Raw genomic sequence first — 26402 nt, 5'->3', positions numbered from 1 at the left:
CTACCTCTATATAACACTACCTCTATATAACACTACCTCTATATAACACTACCTCTATATAACACTACCTCTATATAACACTGACCTCTATATAACACTACCTCTATATAACACTACCTCTATATAACACTACCTCTATATAACACTACCTCTATATAACACTACCTCTATATAACACTACCTCTATATAACACTGACTCTATATAACACTACCTCTATATAACACTACCTCTATATAACACTACCTCTATATAACACTACCTCTATATAACACTACCTCTATATAACACTACCTCTATATAACACTGACTCTATATAACACTACCTCTATATAACACTACCTCTATATAACACTACCTCTATATAACACTACCTCTATATAACACTACCTCTATATAACACTGACTCTATATAACACTACCTCTATATAACACTACCTCTATATAACACTACCTCTATATAAACGCTACCTCTATATAACACTACCTCTATATAACACTACCTCTATATAATACTACTTATTTACCTCTATATAACACTACCTCTATGTAACACTACCTCTATATAACACTACCTCTATATAACACTACCTCTATATAATACTACTTATTTACCTCTATATAACACTGACTCTATATAACACTACCTCTATATAACACTACCTCTATATAACACTACCTCTATATAACACTGACCTCTATATAACACTACCTCTATATAACACTGACTCTATATAACACTACCTCTATATAACACTGACTCTATATAACACTACCTCTATATAACACTACCTCTATATAACACTACCTCTATATAACACTACCTCTATATAACACTGACTCTATATAACACTACCTCTATATAACACTGACTCTATATAACACTACCTCTATATAACACTACCTCTATATAACACTGACTCTATATAACACTACCTCTATATAACACTACCTCTCTATACATACCTCAATATAGACACTACCTCTATATAACAACTGAATCTATTACACAAACCTCTAATAACTGACTCTATATAACACTACCTCTATCTAACACTACCTCTTATAACACTCCTCTATATAACAACTAACTCTATATAACACTACCTCTATATACCCTACCTCTATAAACACTAATCTATATAAACACTACCTCTATATTAACACTACCTCTATATAACACTACCTCTATATAACACTACCCTCTATATACACTGACTCTAATAACACTGAACTCTCTGTAACGCTTCCTCTATAATAACACTACCTCTATATAACACTACTCTATATAACACTACCTCTATTAACACTACCTCTATATAACACGACCTCTAGTATAAACTGATCTAGAAACACTACCTCTATATAACACTACCTCTATAATAACAACTGACTCTATATAACACTACCTATATATAACACTATAACTCTAATATAACAGCTGACCTCTATATACAGCTACCTCTATATAAACCCTGACCTCTATATAACACTACATCTATATTAACACTGACCTCTATATAACACTGACCTCTTATATAACACGACCTCTATATATAAACGGGGCTACCTCTATATAACACTACTATAACACTAACCTCTAATATAACACGACCCTATATAATAACTGATCGTATAGAACACTACCTCTATATACGACTGACTCTATATAACACTACCTCTATATAACACTAGACTCTATATAACACTGACCTCTATATAACACTACCTCTATATACAGCTAACCCTCTATATAACACTGACCTCTAGATAACACTACCTCTATATAATACTACTTATTACCTCGATATAACACTGACCTCTATAGAACCTACCTCTATATAACACGACCTCTATATAATTCATAACGCTCTATAATACATACCTCTATATAAACCTATAACCTACCTCTATAACACTGACTCTATATAAAATACCCTATATAACCTACCTCTATATAACTACTCTATTAACCTGACCTCTGATAAACACTACTCTATTAACACTACCTCTATATAAACGACTTATTCTACTCTATATAACACTGATCTATAAACACTACCTTCTACCTCTATAACGACGTACCTCTGATAGGTGAACACTACCTCTATATAAACTGACTTATATACCTCTATATAACACTGACTCTATATAACACTACCTCTAATAACACTGACCTCTATATACACCTACCTCTATATACACTACCTCTATATAACACTCCTCTATATAACACTACTCTATATAACACTACCTCTAATAACACTGACTCTATATAACACTACCTCTATATAACCACTACCTCTATATAACACTACCTCTATATAACACTACCTCTATATAACACTGACTCTATATAACACTACCTCTATATAACACTGACTCTATATAACACTACCTCTATATAACACTACCTCTATATAACACTACCTCTATATAACACTACCTCTATATAACACTACCTCTATATAACACTACCTCTATATAACACTACCTCTATATAACACTACCTCTATATAACACTACCTCTATATAACACTACCTCTATATAACACTACCTCTATATAACACTGACTCTATATAACACTGACTCTATATAACACTGACTCTATGTAACGCTTCCTCTATATAACACTACCTCTATATAACACTACCTCTATATAACACTACCTCTATATAACACTACCTCTATATAACACTACCTCTATATAACACTGACTCTATATAACACTGACTCTATATAACACTGACTCTATGTAACCCTTCCTCTATATAACACTGACTCTATATAACACTGACTCTATGTAACACTACCTCTATATAACACTACCTCTATATAACACTACCTCTATATAACACTACCTCTATATAACACCTACTACCTCATTATTGACGCTGTGTCAAATGGGAAAACGATGGCGATAACAGATTTACATTGTATGTTAAGGATGGATTGAAAAGTTCGTTTGAATGAATTTTGACGGTTGTATTTTTTATTTATTAGAAAGAGAAGCGCTTTGATAGCTACACCGATTCACGATTCATGGGGCTAGATCCGCCTTTCCGGATGATCAGTGTTGGTACCGAAGAGGCGGAGTGGGGGTTCAAAACTTGCTGGAACTGATGAGAAAAACTTGCCTATCTTCTGATAGTGAGCGGAGATGTCTGGAACTGATGATAAAAAAAACTTGTCTACCTTCTGATAGTGAGCGGAGATGTCTGAAACTGATGATAAAAACTTGTCTACCTTCTGATAGTGAGCGGAGATGATAAAAAACTTGTCTACCTTCTGATAGTGAGCGGAGATGATAAAAAAACTTGTCTACCTTCTGATAGTGAGCGGAGATGATAAAAAAACTTGTCTACCTTCTGATAGTGAGCGGAGATGTCTGGAACTGATGATAAAAAACTTGCCTACCTTCTGATAGTGAGTGGAAATGTCTGTAACTGATGATAAAAACTTGTCTATCTTCTGATAGTGAGCGGACTTCTGATGGTGAGCGGAGATGATAAAAAGTTGCCTACCTTCTGATAGTGAGTGGAGGTGTCTGTAACTGATGATAAAAAATTGTCTACCTTCTGATAGTGAGCGGAGATGATAAAAACTTGTCTACCTTCTGATAGTGAGCGGACTTCTGATGGTGAGCGGAGATGATAAAAAGTTGCCTACCTTCTGATAGTGAGCGGAGATGTCTGGAACTGATGATAAAAAAACTTGCCTACCTTCTGATAGTGAGTGGAAATGTCTGTAACTGATGATAAAAACTTGTCTATCTTCTGATAGTGAGCGGACTTCTGATGGTGAGCGGAGATGATAAAAAGTTGCCTACCTTCTGATAGTGAGCGGAGGTGTCTGTAACTGATGATAAAAACTTGTCTACCTTCTGATAGTGAGCGGAGATGATAAAAACTTGTCTACCTTCTGATAGTGAGCGGAGATGTCTGTAACTGATGATAAAAACTTGCCTACCTTCTGATAGTGAGCGGAGATGATAAAAACTTGTCTACCTTCTGATAGTGAGCGGAGATGACAAAAACTTGTCTACCTTCTGATAGTGAGCGGAGATGTCTGGAACTGATGATAAAACTTGTCCACCTCCTGATAGTGAGCGGAGATGTCTGTAACTGATGATACAAACTTGCCTACCTTCTGATAGTGAGCGGAGGTGTCCATTCTGTTTCCTGATTAGGGTTTACCAGTAACTTTGCTGTAGATGCCTTCGGTATAGTTTTAAGGGCGACTGACCGTACTCCCTTCGCTGACGTCACGGGGGAGGTTCCATTGCCTGATGTCGGGGAGGTGCTACCTTTCTGGCCAGAGGGTGAAGAAGCAGGGTGGACGACGTTTTGCCTGGCAGCCCACATTTACAGATATATCGCGTTTAGTAAGGAAATGACAGCACCGTCCACACTGGCTTGGAGCTATATGGAAACCGTACCGCAGTGGGCACCAGCTCCCACGAGAACACAGATCTGTAATGTACTTATCCTGGGCCCACAGTGACACTGTCTTCTCACAATATCCCGAGTGTCACGTATACAAATATTACCTCTTATGTATCTAATAAATATTTTAAAATCCCATAAATTGTGTTATGTCATAAATTAGGTTCCAACGTACGTTCCGGCCCGAACATGTCTCACGATCAGATCGCTTAACACGTATGACACGGTGAGTTGATCTCACAGCCAATCAACCGGAGACTTCAGTAATTAGTCCGGGTTCCGATTAACTAAAGTCGTAATATTCTGATTTACACCTGCATGCTGTATCTCTTAAGTCTCGTTAAATCATTACGGACACTAGTACCAATCAGTCTCGCATCCTACTGCTGGGGATAAGTAAGAAACGTTGTGGAGTAGTTATGAATGTCACAGTAACAACACTCGGTCTACCACCCGATGACAGAACAACGACTCCATTGTTTTATTGTTAAAACCCGTCCTGGACGAGTGGTTAGACTACACAGACATATCAGACGCCGAACATGTATTAAGTCGTGTATAAGCATTTAACCATAAATCCGGAATAAATATGTACATTTTGAAATCGGAAACCTATCGCTTTTTAACTTATTGTGTTCTATGCATAAAAGATTCCAAGCAGAAAGCCATCAGTACAATTGTACATCTGTCGTGAGGCCATGCTGTATTGTCAACGCACCGGGTTCTATCATTTGACAGTCACTGGCGTCTTTCATTTCAGAACTCTCCAGGTTCGGAGATTACATCACCATGGAGACGAGCTTTAACCAACACGAGATTCGATAAGGTAGCGTGTAAAGTTACTAAAGTTACATATGTACATGTGTAGGTAAAATGACGATAGCAACGATATGAAAACTGATGATGATGATGATGATGATGATGATGATGATGATGATGATGATGATGATGTTGATGATGATGATGATGATGATGCTTACCTGAACTTCCGTTTCTGTTGTAGAGAGCATGGCAAGTTCTTGATCAGCTTTAATGTATCATACACATCCTCCTCGTCGTCGAAGTTTTTCACGCGGATCCCTCTCTTGGACAGTTCCTTTAAGTCCTCATCAAGGTCATCGTTCCCGTTTTCCTCCGGATAAACAGCATTCTTACTTCGGGTCTTCCGGTTACTTGCCTCATGTTTTCTGGACATTGTAATCCCTACGTCAGAGGTCAAAGCCAGCTTACTGGGCAGCAGGGAGAAGATCTGGTTTGCTTCGCTCTTGTGTGTTACCCTTCCAGCGTCGCTTGTTCCCGACCGGATCTCTCCTGCAATTTGTTAATCGATTTGTGAAAGTCACGTGATGTTGGTATAATATGAGACACTTCCGGAGAAACAAATCTGTGCAAATTGATTAACGTTACACAAATATTACATGGTTAAATTGGACCCTAGCTATACAGCCAGGCTAATAACCGGTCCGATCATATGTTATTACCGGAAAGTTTTTGTCGCTTTAAAGTGACACTAAGCCATACATGTATATCAAGTATTTCTTAAAGGGACATCACGGTAAACCAATTTTTATTTTGTATTTTTTCATATTATTGGGTATATCTTTAAAAAAAATATCCTTATGAACAATAACCATTCGAATTTGATGATATATGTTTATAAAAAAACATCAATTATTAATTATAAAAAGGATATCACAATTCGTTGATCAATAGTCTGAATATGCAAATTTTGTGACATATACGATAACACGCATGCGCACAGCACACTAAACACCTGAAAACAAAAATGGCTTCCAATGTGAATCGACTGCGGTTGAAAACGATAACAGCTTCCGCAATGAAGAGAATAATTGGAAAATGGGTCAAACACAATTCTAGAATTAAACTGGGGAAGCAGTACAATACAGTTCAAACATGAAAACAACAGTAATACGGACGCTGCTCGTATTCTGCTTGATTGCTGGATAGTAGGTCATGACAATCTCGGTAATATTTACACAAACTCGGTAATATTTATACAGTCTGTACCAGTACATCGCTACTGTCACTATACTATAACTTATTTACACATAAATATATGTGCCGGAATATATACAGAACGTGTTATTTAACATTTAAACCACTGTATAATAGCGTTGTCCAACTAATCCAATTCGCCTTGTAAACTATCGTGTGTTTGTGTTGCCTCGATTTCAAAACAGTTACGTGATGATTTAAAAATAATTTCCGCGCTAAATTTAGAAGGGGATTCCCAACTAAATCAAGTGGTCAAGCTGGACATGAGGATCGACTGTGAACATTGTGACAGCACAGAAACATAACTGGAAAGGAACAAAACACGTACATTCATTGAAAATTACAACGTTTTTACCGTTATGTCCCTTTAAAGGAATGGGGTAATGAGCTTCTAACATGTAAATCTAAACCTTGTAGAAATATTAAATAATCCATATTTTGCTTGTTATTGATTAGAATCACAAAAAATCTCAATAACATATATAATTGTTTGTGTATGCGAGTACAGAAAGTACTGTAGGACTATACCATCAAGGCCGGTAGAATATCGAGGAAGCCTTTCGTGGATACGTCTTCCTGTAGCCTCGTTTTGACAACGTGCTTCTAATTTAATTAAGCACCCTCCTGCAGTTTTAAGCGACAAATCTCAATGATATTCGCCATGTCTACGTCAAAATCACTCTCATTACATGTCTACATTATATAGAACGTTTTTATACGAGTAATTTTAAGTTTAATGCATTTCGTTATATTATCTACATGTACGTCAGATGGCCAGTATTAATGTAACGTTTAGGATTAGCGAGTTTCACTCAGAATACATTGTCATATATATTATTACAAGTTCGTTAAATGATATCCGCATATAGATTTTATTTACAAAATGATAACTTGCGCTATCAATTCAAATTATTTATGCAGAACATGCTTTGATTGCTAACATAACCTTTGATTAATCGTCGGACGAGATCATTCCCTACGCTGTATTTTTGGATGTGAGGTTTGGACTTCCCTTTAGGTACCCGATATACCAGTAACCCAGGCTAAATAATACAGTGTACTGTTTACCGATGTCCTTACAGTGTACAGTATAACACATGATATGCCAGTGTACCGGTAAAGTGTACTTTTTACCGATGTCCTTACAGTGTACGGTATAACACACGATACGCCGGTGTAACAGTAACCCAGCCTATACAATACAATGTACTGTTTACCGATGTCCTTACAGTGTACGGTATAACACACGATACGCTGGTGTACCGGTAACCCAGCCTATGCAATACAGTGTACTGTTTACCGATGTCCTGACAGTGAACGGTATAACACGACATGATACGCCGGTGTACCGGTAACCTAGCCTATACAATACAGTGTACTGTTTACCGATGTCCTTACAGTGTACAGTATAACACACGATACGCCGGTGTACCGGTAACCTAGCCTAAACAATACAGTGTACTGTTTACCGATGTCCTTACAGTGTACAGTATAACACACGATACGCCGGTGTACCGGTAACCTAGCCTAAACAATACAGTGTACTGTTTACCGATGTCCTTACAGTGTACAGTATAACACACGATACGCCGGTGTACCGGTAACCTAGCCTATACAATACAGTGTACTGTTTACCGATGTCCTTACAGTGTACAGTATAACACACGATACGCCGGTGTACCGGTAACCTAGCCTATACAATACAGTGTACTGTTTACCGATGTCCTTACAGTGTACGGTATAACACACGATACGCCAGTGTACCGGTAACCCAGCCTATACAATACAGTGTACTGTTTACCGATGTCCTTACAGTGTACGGTATAACACACGATACGCCGGTGTACCGGTAACCCAGCCTATACAATACAGTGTACTGTTTACCGATGTCCTTACAGTGTACGGTATAACACGACATGATACGCCGGTGTACCGATAACCTAGCCTATGCAATACAGTGTACTGTTTACCGATGTCCTTACAGTGTACAGTATAACACACGATACGCCGGTGTACCGGTAACCTAGCCTATACAATACAGTGTACTGTTTACCGATGTCCTTACAGTGTACAGTATAACACACGATACGCCGGTGTACCGATAACCTAGCCTATGCAATACAGTGTACTGTTTACCGATGTCCTTACAGTGTACAGTATAACACACGATACGCCGGTGTACCGGTAACCTAGCCTATGCAATACAGTGTACTGTTTATCAATGTCCTTACAGTGTACAGTATAACACACGATACGCCGGTGTACCGGTAACCTAGCCTATACAATACCGTGTACTGTTTATCAATGTCCTCACAGTGTACAGTATAACACACGATACGCCGGTGTACCGGTAAAGTGTACTGTTTACCGATGTCCTTACAGTGTACGGTATAACACACGATACGCCGGTGTACCGGTAACCTAGCCTATACAATACAGTGTACTGTTTACCGATGTCCTTACAGTGTACGGTATAACACACGATACGCCGGTGTACCGGTAACCCAGCCTATACAATACAGTGTACTGTTTACCGATGTCCTTACAGTGTACGGTATAACACGACATGATACGCCGGTGTACCGGTAACCTAGCCTATACAATACAGTGTACTGTTTACCGATGTCCTTACAGTGTACAGTATAACACACGATACGCCGGTGTACCGGTAACCCAGCCTATACAATACAGTGTACTGTTTACCGATGTCCTGAAAGTGAACGGTATAACACGACATGATACGCCGGTGTACCGGTAACCTAGCCTATACAATACAGTGTACTGTTTACCGATGTCCTTACAGTGTACGGTATAACACACGATACGCCGGTGTACCGGTAACCCAGCCTATACAATACAGTGTACTGTTTGCCGATGTCCTTACAGTGTACGGTATAACACGACATGATACGCCGGTGTACCGGTAACCTAGCCTATACAATACAGTGTACTGTCTACCGATGTCCTTACAGTGTACAGTATAACACACGATACGCCGGTGTACCGGTAAACCGAGCCTATTGCAATACAGTGTACTGTATTACCGATGTCCTTACAGTGTACAGTATAACACACGATACGCCGGTGTACCGGTAACCTAGCCTATACAATACCGTGTACTGTTTATCAATGTCCTCACAGTGTACATTATAACACACGATACGCCGGTGTACCGGTAACCTAGCCTATACAATACAATGTACTGTTTACCTATGTCCTTACAGTGTACAGTATAACACACGATACGCCGGTGTACCGGTAAAGTGTACTGTTTACCGATGTCCTTACAGTGTACGGTATAACACGACATGATACGCCGGTGTACCGGTAGCCTAGCCTATACAATACAGTGTACTGTTTACCGATGTCCTTACAGTGTACAGTATAACACACGATACGCCGGTGTACCGGTAACCTAGCCTATGCAATACAGTGTACTGTTTACCGATGTCCTTACAGTGTACAGTATAACACACGATACGCCGGTGTACCGGTAACCTAGCCTATACAATACCGTGTACTGTTTATCAATGTCCTCACAGTGTACAGTATAACACACGATACGCCGGTGTACCGGTAACCTAGCCTATACAATACAATGTACTGTTTACCGATGTCCTTACAGTGTACGGTATAACACACGATACGCCGGTGTACCGGTAAAGTGTACTGTTTACCGATGTCCTTACAGTGTACGGTATAACACACGATACGCCGGTGTACCGGTAACCTAGCCTATACAATACAGTGTACTGTTTACCGATGTCCTTACAGTGTACAGTATAACACACGATACGCCGGTGTACCGGTAAAGTGTACTGTTTACCGTTGTCCTTACAGTGTACAGTAAAACACACGATACGCCGGTGTACCGGTAACCTAGCCTATACAATACAGTGTACTGTTTACCGATGTCCTTACAGTGTACGGTATAACACGACATGATACGCCGGTGTACATGTAGTCTGCTGATTATCGCGATATCGATATAATAGTTATGGCATAGCAAATTATAATTACTAATACCCTTAAATCTAACTTAAGCTACAGCTACTGTTAATTGTAAAGTTCATACATAATTTCTCGTTTCTAATGATGCTGCCATAGGACAGGAAGGACAGCATTATCTCAATGAACAGGAGCTCAAATTATAACATGGATACCAATTTGGTTTTATTTGTTAAACGTCCTATAAACAGCTAAGGTCATTTAAAGACGGCCTCCCGTGTTTGCGATATGCATGCGTGTGGTGAGTGTGTATGTGTGTTTTGGGAGGCTGCGGTATGTACGTGTTAAGTCTCCTTGTGATAGGCCGGAACTTTTGCCGATTTATAGTGCTACCTCACTGAAGCATACTGCCGAAGACACCCAGCAGGACACCCTACCCGGTCACATTATACTGTCAACGGACCAACCAGTCGTCCCACTCCCTAAATGCTGAGCGTTAAGCAGGAGTAGCAACTACCATTTCTAATGACTCTGGTATTTTTTGGCAAGGGGACAGAACCCAAAGCCTTCCTCACAGGAGGAACGCTCAACTGAAGACCAAAAAGTGAGGCATTGTCAAGGGAGACATCAGGAAGAAGTTGTTCAGAAAGAAGAGAAAAGATAAGATCCCAAATTTTGTCGTCTCTTACGATCATGCAATGGGGACAGCAGGTACAATTCTTACGCCTTACCTGCAGGGTTACAATGGGAACCGCAGGTACAATTCTTACGCCCTACCTGCAGGGTTACAATGGGGACAGCAGGTACAATTCTTACGCCCTACCTGCAGGGCAACCAATGCAAATATTGCACTTCCGGTAACATAAGGTAATCATTGTCTCAAAAGTCTAAAGTGAATGCCTAAACACATACTACAGTTCCGATGACATAAGGTAATCATTGTCTCACAAGTCTAAAGTGAATGCCTAAACTACAGTTCCGGTAACATAAGGTAATCTTATATCTAAGTTTCTGATCATTACATATATCAGTCTTTATTTATCTGACTTCAATATTTATTTAATGCACTGCCTCAGTATTGTGCGACACCGGAAATCGCCGTCGAATTTATTTCGAACATATTTCATGTTCCACCTTTTAACCCAGTTCGTATAATGGTACATTAATCATTCATTACTAATGCCATTAAATGACAATACACACCTTTTACTGAAGGTCGATGGCAATTTGTACAACCGTGTGGAATACATACAGGCTAACATGGAACAAAATAACGTCTACTCTAATACAATCACAACGTATATGTACGTATGGTCAGTTATATCATATAAATTATCTTTCTACTCTCTTTTTATCGTTATTCTATGTAATTTACAAGTCACACAACCCTTATATCCTTAGCGTATTTTACCATGTTCACACACTGAACGAGACAGATTGTGGGTAAACGTAGTCTTCTATTTATATGTAGGTAATGTCATTTATAGTTTATTAGATGTTGCCGATCTTGATACGCCTGATTAAAGAGAAATGTTTATATGTATATAATGACAAAATCACTTTTAGTTGTCGCTGTGCTGACACTTGTACACCCATATCCGACACCCGCCTTTGTCAATAAATATACGTAATATTTAGGTTCTGACGTTTAGTATACTATATCTGTATAATTTGTCAATGAAAATTTATATCAGTAATCATGTATATAATAAAACCTACCTTCTGTAGCTACAAACCATTCGTACACTCTGTGGGCAGCCATGTTTCCCTAGTTTACTAGCTTTCTAATTATTCTGTTACTGTGCGAGATGAAAAAGTACAGCGTCGTCCTCTATGAATATTCATGTCAGAAGCTGTTCAGTCGGGTATTGTGGTAACAGTTCCTGACTTAAACTGTCTTTTGATGATGACAGTTGTAAACTGTATCACTGGTCAGCGCTGACCTAACGTAAGACACGTGACCCAGCCTCTCTGGACACGACTGTACGATAGCCTCTCTGGACACGACTGTACGAAAGTAACCTGTTCACCATCAGTGAGGTTAGAACGACTTAATGATATTGACTTTCGACACCATAAACTGGTCCAGACAAACACACACACAGGTAAGTAGGTATAGTCCAGCCAGTTCTAAACGTTCAATACATGCTATTTTCCTTAAATTATTCTGTTAGCTTTTAAAACGGATTGTCAATTCAGATAGCATTTATTTAGGTACTTATCTACAACATAACAATTGAAGAAAAAGGTATCGGATCGATTTAAAATAATATGAATGCAAATGAGTCCGTATAAAGTTCCGTATGAGGGACACTAGTAACAGGAACGGACAAGGACAATCGGAACGTACCGGATGGTACATCTTTACTTCATTGTCCGTCCTTTACAATCATATACGATACACTCTCCTTTACGCTGATTTGTTGAGGTCAATCAATCAATCAATCAATCAATCAATCAATCAATCAATCAATCAAAATCAATCAATTATTTATTAATTTATCTACTTTTTAGGGTAGTCGGCTTGTCACACCGGAAATGTACACAGTCACCTGCTTCACGCTCTACGTCCGATCGTACTACAGATTTACTACACAAACAAGTATTAGCTTCACAAAAAATACAAAGGCTACCAACAGCATTATTCACTATTGAGCAGTTATAGTAGATTTTGAGACAGATGGGGAAATATATACAACAGATACAAAATGGTATGACGTCTGTGATTGTGTCCATCTCGAGGTATAAGTAGTGTCGTTTACGATCTTAGAACCTCGTTAAAGCCACATATCCCCGAACAACCTAAAATTCCACTTTCACACGTGTATTAATGACAATCCAATTAAAGATGCTCAACCACTGGCCTGGACGCTTGACCGGGGGAGTCCTTGAGACATCAGTGTATAAAAATAACTCGCCGCATTTATATTTATAGCGAGATTTGTCCCGGAGCCGAGAACGAGGCTATAACAACGTACACTACACATTAACTACTCACATGGCCGTTGTTTACATATCGAGCATACATGAACTTTGCCTACTAATGCTTTCATTTAAACATCTTAACAGAATATTCGCGTAATACCTAGGTAACTGAACAAAATAAACAAACATAGTTTACAGTTAAATACTTAATTTTAAAATGTAGCAATATGCATACAACAAAACAACGATAAAATCTTAGATCGGTGAAGTTAACAATGTTCAAAAGCTAACCAACAATCCAACAGACGTCCGAAAAAATCGGAATTCGAGTCTATTCCTTTTTCTTCCCTCTTTAAGTTCCAACAAATCATTTCCTTTCCTAAGGAAATACTCTGGTTTTGCCGATTCCACACCCTTTTGTGTCTTTTTATAGCAGAATCTGTCTGCGTTTTCGCACGTCGACGCTTGCGGCGTTCCGCTATTTGTATGGACTGTAAAACCCGCCGTTGCATTGTGGGACTAATTTTCAGAGAAACGTGGTCCGGCAGCCACAGTTATTGTTTCTTGGAAATTCCCCGTATACATTCATAAATACACAAAATCTTTCAGTTTCTGATTTACGATAATCTATTAGGTATGTATCAAGTCCGAAAACTGTAAAAAGCTCAAAATGTAAACATTGATATATGTTTCTTCGTGAGTATGTGGCTTTAAGCACATTATTTTACAATCCTGTATGAACATTCGGATCTTTCTGGTTTTATCGATCACATTTTGTTTGCAAATAACAATTGGAACCCCTCGTAGTTTTCTCCGAAACTAGACTACGTTGGCAGACGAAGGCGAGGTGTTCCGATTGTGCAAATAGTTTTCCCAAAGGTACATATATGTACCTCTACAAATGGTGACATGAGACAGCAGGTATCAAATCACTTCGTATACAAATGCTGGCGAGCCAATCAAAGAAGACAAACTATTTATATCCATGTGCAGCCCCACAATATGAATTTGATATTTATATCTAACTTCGTTCAAGGGAATGACCTCATTTCCTGACCTTACATCAACTGGTTAATAACCTTCATGTTTGGAATCGGTAATACACAACTGCAAGCAAACTACAAAATAGCATAGCTTGCTATTTGTTTAACATAATTGTTTGACTCATTTGCTATTGAAAGCAAGTCAGAGTCGTGCCTTTTGGCAATTTCTCCTGATCTTTATAAAATGTGCTACCCATAGCAGCCCAATGTTTAAAGTTCAGGCTTTGTTGTTAATCAAAATTAGTCGATTGAGTATTCAACAAAGTTGGCTCATGTGACATTGTAAGGTTGTGTGCTTTAGGACGTTATTTAGGGGCTTTACTCTAGGAAGCTAGTGGCCAATTATCAATATTATACGCCTTTGTTTCAATCAGAAGTCATGTGATCTTGAATGTTGGACAATCTAGGGTTTTTTTTTTCTTCTTACTTCCTTACTTACTTCCAAATTTTGCAATGGACACCCGTTCTCGTTTCAGAACATGTAGTGAACCCTGCTACATCCGTCCATGATAGTTCGGTGTGTGTACCCCCGTTATCTCTGACAGGTATTTGATATACATATATTTACCTACGTGTAAACGCATAGGAAGACTCCTTGTTAAACAGCATTACCATTGTTAATGTTTTCTGGTAAAGGTGTCTCATGAATAAATTACAACTTTTGACGTGATACCCGCTTACGTGGTAAGGATGGATCTTAATTGGCGACATGTGTCAGCAGGTACTCGTCTGTCACGTGACATGGTATCCAGAGCACCTTTTGGAATTAATCAGGCATACGATGTGTACATTGTATATATATTTATACTCTACGTACATATACACTAGTCTCTATAGTACTATAGAATTGGCACCGGAACCGTTTTTCAATAGATAGAAGGTTTTGACGGCATGGACGGTAAAAGTACCATTGTGATTCGTTGATCAGCCTTGATGTAAGAATGTCATCCCGGGGTCGTAAATACACACCTACACCATTCATATATACATGCACCTAGCCTTGCTCGTTCCGCAGCGCTACCTTTATATCAAGCACTCTTTGTGGTTAGCGCTGCCGAATGATCGATATAGTCAATCCCGCACTTTCTTTCGTTAGCGCCGGTCACGGGAAAGTAAACACGTGTGACGGGATGGATTGATTTCGGTGTAAATATATATCTTCGATTTATACGGTGCTGTAAAGTTCGATTTCAAGTTTAATTGTTTGAAGCTGTTTTATTTCTTTATTTGCTCCATCCGAGTAGATGGATTATTCGGGTTAAGCAGAGTTAACACTGTCTTGCTATCAGTCTTGTAAAGGGAAATGACCAGCCACCGTATGTAGCCTAGTCGTGGTTGCTTATCAATGGTTTAGAAGGCAGGTTCCGCTAGTTAAACTAATTAACTAGCTCTATATTATGTTGCCCCAAGTAAGGTTAGAAACTGACAACAACAATCATCCTTTGTAGGTAACGTAGTATCTGACGGAGACTGGGAGGTCTTTGTCAGTGTGATAGAACTTTGTTACACGAGAGACATTACTTTCTTATAAATACGGAGACCATGCATCATTATGTCAATGGTCGTGTCTGAACCTGACATCGTTTGAATTGATTGGTGTTGCTAAACGAGACACCAAAAGGAGGATTCTGCCTAAGCAGCAAAGGTTATTTCACAAAATACAGCATGACGTGTGATATTTGCTTTGCTGCTAGATGACACCTCAAATAGAGGATGAAATTTGAATTTGATGGTAAATATAAGCATTGAACGGCTTTCAGTTGGCATTCATAGTCAATATGAATGCCAACTGGACAGAGGCAAATTCAACATGAAGCGCGCTCAATGCTTAAGTGACCATAGCCGACATATAGTTCTGACATCTGCTATCGAATGACGTCCTTTAGAGACCAAGAAATGTGATCGTAGCTAAGGAACGCTGAATTTATCCTATTAGTGTCCACTGGTACGCTGTTAGATTATCCTATTAGTGTCCACTGGTACGCTGTTAGATTATCCTATTAGTGTCCACTGGTACGCTGTTAGATTCGGTAACTGTTATCATATAGTGTCCACTGGTACGCTGTTAGATTCGGTAACTGTTATCATATCAGTGTCCACTGGTACGCTGTTAGATTCGGTAACTGTTATCATATCAGTGTCCACTGGTACGCTGTTAGATTCGGTAACTGTTATCATATCAGTGTCCACTGGTACGCTGTTAGATTCGGTAACTGTTATCATATCAGTGTCCACTGGTACGCTGTTAGATTCGGTAACTGTTATCATATAGTGTCCACTGGTACGCTGTTAGATTCGGTAACTGTTATCATATAGTGTCCACTGGTACGCTGTTAGATTCGGTAACTGTTATCATATCAGTGTCCACTGGTACGCTGTTAGATTCGGTAACTGTTATCATATCAGTGTCCACTGGTACGCTGTTAGATTCGGTAACTGTTATCATATAGTGTCCACTGGTACGCTGTTAGATTCGGTAGCTGTTATCCTATTAGTGTCCACTGGTACGCTGTTAGATTCGGTAGCTGTTATCATATAGTGTCCACTGGTACGCTGTTAGATTCGGTAGCTGTTATCATATAGTGTCCACTGGTACGCTGTTAGATTCGGTAGCTGTTATCATATAGTGTCCACTGGTACGCTGTTAGATTCGGTAACTGTTATCCTATTAGTGTCCACTGGTACGCTGTTAGATTCGGTAACTGTTATCCTATTAGTGTCCACTGGTACGCTGTTAGATTCGGTAACTGTTATCCTATTAGTGTCCACTGGTACGCTGTTAGATTCGGTAACTGTTATCATATCAGTGTCCACTGGTACGCTGTCAGATTCGGTAACTGTTATCATATTAGTGTCCACTGGTACGCTGTCAGATTCGGTAACTGTTATCATATAGTGTCCACTGGTACGCTGTCAGATTCGGTAACTGTTATCATATTAGTGTCCACTGGTACGCTGTTAGATTCGGTAACTGTTATCCTATAGTGTCCACTGGTACGCTGTTAGATTCGGTAACTGTTATCATATTAGTGTCCACTGGTACGCTGTTAGATTCGGTAACTGTTATCCTATTAGTGTCCACTGGTACGCTGTTTAGATTCGGTAACTGTTATCGAGAGAGGATGAGAGTACATGTATATATAACGTTGTTTGTTTTATTTATAGTTTTTTCTCTCTTTTTTTATGGTCAAAGTGGATTTTTAGTGATAGGTTGACAATGGAAAGTTCCTTGCATAATTCCAAAAAGATCACAAGCAAAACCCTACGTTTTATACTTGTCACAAGTCTTTCAGCTAGAATTTCCGTGAATTTTACCTAATACATACTACAGCGCCCCCTACAGTTCTGATAACAGAACACTAGTATGATTGCTATTTATCTATGATTTTATCTGTCATACAGGACTTAAGATATCCTACCTGTCAGACATTGACGAGGAGAGCTGTGTTGGTACTGATAGTACACATCAGGGATTATTTACTCGGTTGTCTGATATTTGGATCCGACGGACATTTCGGTTAGAAATTAAAAACTCTTTAATCTTTAACAATAAAATAATCACTTGTGTAAACTAAAGAGTCTGATCGATTTATTTTTTGTAGAATTCTATTTTATGACATACGTCCGGTATAGTCTATAATTATGTGTTGATGTCATTCAACCTTTGTTGTAATTTCTCCATTGTGTCGAACCCCGATTGTGACTTTGTCATTGTATGAAACTCTTATTGTTACCTGGTCATTATATGACAACCTGATTGTTACTTTGTCATTGTACCAAACCTCGATTGTTAAAAACTTTCGACTTTTTCTACCGATTCTTTTACATACAAATCTGCAGTTTTATATAAGCCACATGTTCTATGTTGTTGATCTTTTATGACATATGCAACCTTTCACGAAACTCTGAAATATATATCATCTTTCACGAAACTGTAAAATAAGTTTTGTGTGACTTCATATATAACCTTTCACGAAACTAAAATAAGGATATATATATAAATTGTAAAACGAAATATCAAATATAAGGGATACTGTAAAACAATACTTTTTTTCACGGTTTCGTGAAAGGTTATATATATATATAACCTTTCACGAAACCGTGAAAAAAAGTATATAACCTTTCACGAAACCGTGAAAAAAAAGTATTGTTTTACAGTATATATAACCTTTCAAGAAACTGTGAAAAAAGGATTTTTTTTAAATATGTAATCTTTCACGCAAATGTTAAATAAATATTGGTTAACAATAAATATATATATATATATATAAGCTTTCACGGAGCTGTAACATATGTATTGTTTAACAGTATGTGTATAACCTTTCATGAAACTGTGAAACAATTATACTTTTACAATAGATATGGGTTTTCACGAAACTGTGAAATAAGCATTGCTTTACAATATATATAACCTTTCCCGACACTGTTAAATAAGTATTATTAATATTGTTTCTACACAGTGTAGACCTCGATACGTCTAACAACCCTTACTGATTCACAATACCTAGTCTTATCCTATACGTACCTTTAGACGTTAGACTATCCTATTTATCCCAGAATCTTGTCTCAGTAATCCTATCACTTGTATTTGATATTTTGGTACAGTTTCCCAGCAGCCTCTATCACAACACTGTTAAATCTCACGATATGTCCTTCTTATCTGTTTGTTCACGTCTGGTGACGTTTCTACGATCAGCGGTCCAAATAACTTTAAATTTCTTTTTTTAGCACCTTGATTTTAACTGGCCTGCCGAGCGGGGATACAATGCCGTGATTTGCGGTTTAAATGATACCAAGTAAATATTTGAATGAGACCAACAATAGCGAAACTCCTTGAGTGAGCCAGCCTGGGGTAAGATATAGGTAAGGCTCTGCCGAACATAAGATCACCAATTGCCCACTCGTACAAAGAGAGAATCGACATATATATTAGATCTTTAATTGGATGCGTTCACGCGATTCCCTTTAAACTCTTTTTGTATTGAACAGCAATACATGATCACACGTTTTCTCGTTTTAAATATAATTTACATGAATAAGCTATAGCACTGAGTACACGTATTACATATTAAAGGTTATGGTTATGATATCTGATTTAATTTTCTATCATTAACGTATTCACAGACGATAAATGAAAGCACATGCTAAACGACAGTTATTAATGTGATCAATGGATCGGACGAGATCACGTGATGTTTATAACGACGCAGGTAACCCACAGTTCCGTAACCTGTATGATTATGACATCATAAACAGTGCCAAGTTCTGTGTTTATCAGGAATGCATTATCAAGTCACGTTTTGCGTAGATATATGGTGTACTATTGTTTCCAAGTTAATGACGTCACCTTGGAAACAATACACATAAGGCCTTGGTGACTTCAAGAATGATGTGAAAAGCGCGATTTCCGCAATAAGATTTTTGTTTTATGTTATAAAAAGAATCTGCTGTTCGTTTTAATTTTAAACATGATTTAAGATGTTTTGTAATTTGTAAATCTCAGATGGAAAATCATGTTGGATCTCAAATAGATGAGAGCGTTTTAATATATGACAATGATGACGTCTACTCAGTCACTGTTAAACTTCCTGGTGGCGACAGGTCACGTGGATAGAATATAAAACATACAGAATCTGTATCACTTCATGTATTACATATATAATTATGGAATTCTAGTGATAGGCCTATAGTCCCTCTTTCTTTATAGTCTCGGATTTACCGTTACTGACAAAATGCCAAGTGACTTTCAGCAAAATTACTCTCGTTTTTAAAGGGATCGTATTTTAACAACGAATTAACATTTAAGAACATCAGAAATAGGCTTAATACTGTTTTAAGTAGACTTTTGGAATATGGCGATAATTGTTTTTGTTATTTCCTAATGTTATTCAGATCCAAATCTTGTTGTGTACAATGTATCGGTTCTTGTAGGCATGTTCAGCATTATGACATTGAGCATACATACGTGAACTGGGACTAGCGAACAAAACGTTAAAAGCCGGCTAGTGTTCACTTACAAAACATGAATATCTAAAAGTTTAAATCACGCCAGATATAAGTTCTCAAAAACAATATACTATCCACATGGAGCTGGGCAAATCGTTGAAGGAAGGAAACAAAAATGACTGTAGTTCGCCTACTTTAAGGTTTTGAAGAGTCTTTTGATATCATTCATCGAATAACGTCTTGAAGGTAGTTCCATCTTTTATAAAATCTTTAATAGGAGTGTCATGATAGTTGTAGCTTATTTATATTTTAGAAATCCTTTAAACAACATAAACCCACTTCCATGTGACCTCAATGAGTATTTACAACCATCCTTCGTATTTCTCATTGCACTGATGTGGGGGATTGATACGTTACCAAAACAGGTAGAGGCGTTGAAGAACACACAGGACGACCTTGACTGTTCAGATGACATAACACACATATTGATACATTTAGGAGAAGTTTGGTATTGTTTTACGGCCTGTAACCCCAAAAGGTCATTAAGGACGGTATTGGAAAAAGATGTGGAAATCAAATATTATATCATAGGTTTGGAAATCAAATATTGAATCAAAGGTCTGGAAATCAACATAATGAAAGATTTACCATTCGATAATAAAGTAATATCATTACATGGTTTTGAAAACAACAGAGGAGGTTCCTAGATGTACAGTGACCGGAGAGAAAGGCAGTTAACATTGAAGAAAACACGCAACTGACCGGGAAAATAGCATAATTGTAGCTGAAAAACACAGCGAGAATGTTCTGAGAGAAGCCAATATAAAAAGAGAGAAAGAAGGTAAAGGCTCGGACGTTCGAAATGTAATGAAAAAATATCAGATCTTCACCTTGTATGGTATACCGAGCTGTTCCTAGCTAGAAGTGTAATTTAGGTAAAATTATACATGCTCAGATTTTGTTTAGTTGAAATAGAAGGAGTAAAACTGACAATATTGAAATAACATGTATTTTATTTATTTTTTAAAGTCAGGAAAAACCACATACAAATGCAATACAACCTGTAATATACATCAGCCCACAACCAATATCAACACACCAGTTCAAACGTCTGATACATACTACAACACTGTCCCCAGAAATAGAGTTGATAGAACCGGCTACCGTGTGTTAAATATCAGCTGAAATGATAGGCAATTCGAGTTGTATTTGATAAAAGAAAGGCAACTATCCTATTGTATTATTATTTAGGTAAAACACAGAAGACCTACCGCCTCGCTTTGTCGGCAGATGGCGCATTGTCATCCCTGTTGATAAAATATAGAACTGATACAGCAGTTCCTTATACAAGTAATACTACCCTCATCCTACTGATTAGAAGGCCATCAGAAAGACGTGATATGTTATCACTCTCTGGGTGACTTTCTCAGGTGATGTTATCATTAATAACGATACAATGTAGATGTATTAGTAAGATGGTAATAATATAGGTGATTGGTGAAGTGCTAGATCATGAGGACATGTTAAAGTGCCAGTCCTAGTCCACAAATAGTGATCCTTACAACTTTTACGAGAATCCTTAAAACATTACCCAGGGAACACGATTACAGTACAGATATTACCATTTAAAAGATATATAGCTAAATTGACGAGAAATAACACTTAAAATCATATGTCTTTGTGCTATTTTTAATTGATTCCATGATTATTGATTGGGGACATTACCAGGGACATAATATACTTACCCTGACTCTTGGAGGGACTTCGTGGTAAACCTGTGGAGGATATCGTCAACAGTCATATTCGTATTATTGACATTACTGTCTGTTTAACATTGACATACCACTGACAATTTATGACTTAAATTCAGCGATACATTTAGAGGGATCCCCAAACTGTGTAACACCTAAGCACCTTTCCAGGTGAAGCTATTCCTCAGTACAGGTACAGGCATATTATTTTGCTTTGATGTTCTTTATCCCTACGAATGTGTCGGGAATAAATCAAATAAAGACATCAGATAAAAAGTACAATAAGCTTACAACATGAATTGCCTTTCTACGGAAGCATGCCACTACCAAAGGACATTAAATCAACGCACATCAACACCGCAATAAATTTTCTCAAAAAAGAAATCAAATGTAAACCATATTGGTTAGCAGGTTCCAGTTTTCATTGTTGTCGGCTTCCCTCACCGAGTAATGATAATTCAAATCTTATTGTAGTATGGAAGCCACGAATAACGAATTGTATGACCAAGGAGAGCCCCACGTAAAACGAAAAGTGACCTTAATCACCATCATCATTCTTTATTTCTCAAAAATGAGTGTATAATACAAACATAAGAATTCTGAACAGGAATATAGGACGTTAAGTTTTATAGATATCTTATAACCAATCAAATCATATCAGTGAAGCTATTAGATTAGATGTGATAAATCTAATAGTTGATATTTCTCATTGTGAAGTCTTTAGGAAGAAACCGTGTCATTATCATTGGTCAGGCTAGGGGTAGCTCCATCAGACAGTTGTATACATTTCTGTGTTTATAAATTGTCGTGATAAGTACTTCTTGTTCACACTTTCGTCATAAAATGCTGCCTTTATTATAACACTGCAGCACTGCTACGCATTTCATTTCAAACGCTATGGTCAATCATCAAATCATCATTAGAGAATAATAACTGCCATTTTGGGAATTGTCATTCCAGGAGTAGTTTTAAATAGACATGAATCATCCTAAAACAATAACATTTATCTGTGACTTACCATTTTTGGCGGGAGATCTCGGATGTCCTGTGGACGATATCATCCTGGTCAAACACTCAAATAAGTACACTTTGATAAAACAATCACTTAAGTGTGGTCTAGCATCATCGACCGTCAACAATACAAGGTCCAATAGCTGTGGTCCAATGCGTCACGTATTTTTACATTACCCCAGTGAGATCGAACATTCACGGGTACTGGCTACTTAGAGCCGTGGAAACAATGCCTGGGCAGAGCTGATCGGATCAGCACAATAGGATAAATAACGACTACTTATACGTCATAAACTTAACATACCGCCACACATTCGGGGCTCTAAGCTCGGACCGGACAATGACGATCGCGTCATTTCAATGTTTTTTCACTTTATCAGCTTGTAAACACAAATATGTTTGCTATTGATGATTGGTAGCATTACTGTCACATCCGGTCACATGACTTATGTTCCATACGAGTTATTGATGTGATGTAGAGGTAAGGCAGTATGAGAGGGATATCCCGACATTACAGTACAATTGAACAACAACAACAACGATAAGAACATTATAAAAGTTACCTTGTATAACGTTACCATTTAACCTGCTGACTGAGATGGTTTCTCTATTTTGTATCGTTTGACGTACAACAGACAATTAATGAGAAAATGTAGCTACGCATTTCAACACGTAAATGTCGGGATATTGTTAATATACAATATTTAAGATGATTGTACAAAAGACAAGATATCAGCACATTTCGAAACAAATTCAGGTTAGACACAGTAGAGCCAACTTAATTAAACTACAGCTGTTTCGTCTTTCACGGAATCGTCAGTGATGCAAGGGGTAACATACAGCTGTTTCGTCCTTCACGGAATCGTCAGTGATGCAAGGGGCAACATAAGGCTGTTTCGTCCTTCACGGAATCGTCAGTGATGCAAGGGGCAACATACAGCTGTTTAGCCCTTCACGGAATCGTCAGTGATGCAAGGGGGGGGGGGGGGGGGGGGGGATTAAAAAGAATGTTTAATAGGTGTAATTAAACCTTGAAAAACAGGTTTTGATAGACCACGGACAAGCAACTGCAACCTCAAATGGTTGAACGAACATTATTGGCGCTATGACTTACCTGAAATTCAAGTTGAGACCGCAGCTCTATCAAAGCCAGTTAAACCCAATGTAACGAACAACTCCCGCTACGATATACTTGTTTGTTAAAAATGTTTGACTACGACTTAAAACAATATCCGTCACTGTGACACATACTAATGATTTTTACCAGCAATATTCCATCCACATCCAGGTTTTAGTCTACACCAGAGATGATATCGATATGTTTGGCTATTTTCAGAACGATCATTTTTACACGGAGGTGCTAATCTAATTATCTCGATAAACTCTGCAAATACAGACTGGTTACATATGACCGTCATTATCATTGTCATCAATTTTAGCTATTGTATCGGAAAGGAAATCGGGGAAAGCGTTTATAATCGAAAGTTAAAGGAACTCGTGTCGGGTATGTTTACCATCAACAAAAGGATTCAGAATTAAAACTATTAAATGGAAATCAATACTCTCCTTTATATACGAATGGACACACGGGTGAGGTGGACAATATGATTTGATTGATTTATCGTTAAATCAAGAACCATTAATTCTAAATTGATTGGTGTATGGCTAAATCAACCAGCACCACTGCTGAACTCATTGGCAATCAAAACCAAACAGACGTCCATGCTGAACTCATTTAAACAAAACCAAAATGACGTTATTACTGAACTCATCGGTAAACAAAACCAAACAGACGCCACTGCTGAACTCATTGGTAATAGAAACCAAGCAGACGTCAATGATGAACTCATTAAACAAAACCAAAATGACGTTATTACTGAACTTATTGGTAAACAAAACCGAACAGACATCACTGCCAAAATTACTGGTAAACAAAACCAAACAGACGTCACTGTTGAACTCATTGGTAAACAAAACTAAACAGACGTCAATGAAGAACTCATTGGTAAACAAAACCAAACAGACGTCAATGAAGAACTCATTGGTAAACAAAACCAAACAGACGTCACTGCCAAAATTACTGGTAAACAAAACCAAACAGACGTCACTGCTGAACCCATTGGTAAACAAAACCAAAATGACGTTATTACTGAATTTACTGGTAAACAAAACGAAGCAGACGTCACTGTTGAACTAATTGGTCATAAAAACCAAGTAGACGTCAATGATGAACTCATTTAAACAAAACCAAACAAACGTCACTGCTGAACTCATTGGTAAACAAACCCAAAATGACGTTATTACTGAACTCATTGGTAATCAAAACCAAACACACGTCACTGCTAAACTCATTGGTAATCAAAACCAAACAGGCGTCACTGCTGAACTCATTCGTAGATACAACTTAACAGACATGTAAAATAAAAGACTGGTCGTAGTTGATAGACTGTATAATTAATTAACCGACACGTTATTCGAATTCCGGAAAAGTCAGTCAACTGTTGACGCAATCTTTGCTTTACAATTTTTTATCGATCGAACACTAAGAAAAGGTAAAAGGCTATATTGTTGTTTGATCGATTACAAAAAAAGGCGTCTGTTTTTGTAATCAGGCACATTTTTTTTCAATTAATTGTTGATAATTTGAAGAAGAAATTTTGTCGCCCATACTTTTTACATTGTGTGTTAAAGACTTACAAATGAATTAATAATAACTGTACATAAATAGATATTAGAACCATAACTATATACTTACTAATGTTTGCAGATGATATGGTATTCATATCTGCGACGCCCGAAGATCTCCAAATCCTAATGAATTCTTTACAGGAGTAAACGAAGAAATGGGGCTTAACAGTAAATGTGGAGGAAATTAAAATGACTATTTTTACACACGGAGGATTCAATTAGAAATAATGAAGAAATGTGATAATGAAACAATAGAGATAGTAAATGACATCAATTACCTCGGTTTATTCTTAAACTATAATGTAAAATTTTTAACTCTAAAACATATCTAAAAACAAGACCAAACAGTTTTATTCACTGTATTGAATGTATGTAAAAGTAATTATTTTAACACTGAAACCTGATTGGAGGTCTTTGATACTAATGTGAGTAGTTTTTTTGAACAGGTCTTTTTTTAAACGACTACTAGGTGTGAAGAAAAACACAACAGATGATGTGATCTATATCAAAGTACTGGATGAACTCTAAAATGCTAACAATTGCATTTTTAAGAAATGTCTTACAGAGATGAGGAAAGCAATCAAAGTTGGATTAACAGTTGGAACGGGAATGAAACAATTGTGGGATCA

At 37.7% G+C, this 26402-nt stretch overlaps 1 protein-coding gene across 10 annotated transcripts in view; it reads right to left on the bottom strand.

Moving 5' to 3' along the window:
• The window catches only part of LOC117326473 (transmembrane channel-like protein 7), a 57458-nt gene that overhangs the window by 21392 nt on the left and 9664 nt on the right, over positions 1 to 26402 (bottom strand). For 2 of the 10 annotated variants that reach the window (XM_033883279.1, XM_033883285.1), the window contains exons 1-4: positions 23093 to 23452; positions 22069 to 22098; positions 21595 to 21630; positions 5426 to 5756 (exon numbers count right to left, since the gene is read on the bottom strand). In XM_033883279.1, coding sequence (XP_033739170.1) covers positions 5426 to 5756; positions 21595 to 21630; positions 22069 to 22098; positions 23093 to 23135 — 440 coding nt within the window. In that variant the 5' untranslated portion in view covers positions 23136 to 23452. Of the gene's footprint in view, positions 1 to 4146; positions 5384 to 5425; positions 5757 to 12128; positions 12373 to 18902; positions 19074 to 21594; positions 21631 to 22068; positions 22099 to 23092; positions 23453 to 26402 lie in introns of those variants that run through there. The other 8 variants (XM_033883224.1, XM_033883251.1, XM_033883230.1 and 5 more) reach the window with 8 other exon arrangements.

The sequence above is a fragment of the Pecten maximus genome, chromosome 1, assembly GCF_902652985.1.
Source record: "Pecten maximus chromosome 1, xPecMax1.1, whole genome shotgun sequence".
Taxonomy (NCBI): Eukaryota; Metazoa; Mollusca; class Bivalvia; order Pectinida; family Pectinidae; genus Pecten; species Pecten maximus.
The sequence above is the reverse complement of the archived record's forward strand: the minus strand, read 5'-3'. Positions and strand labels throughout refer to the sequence as shown.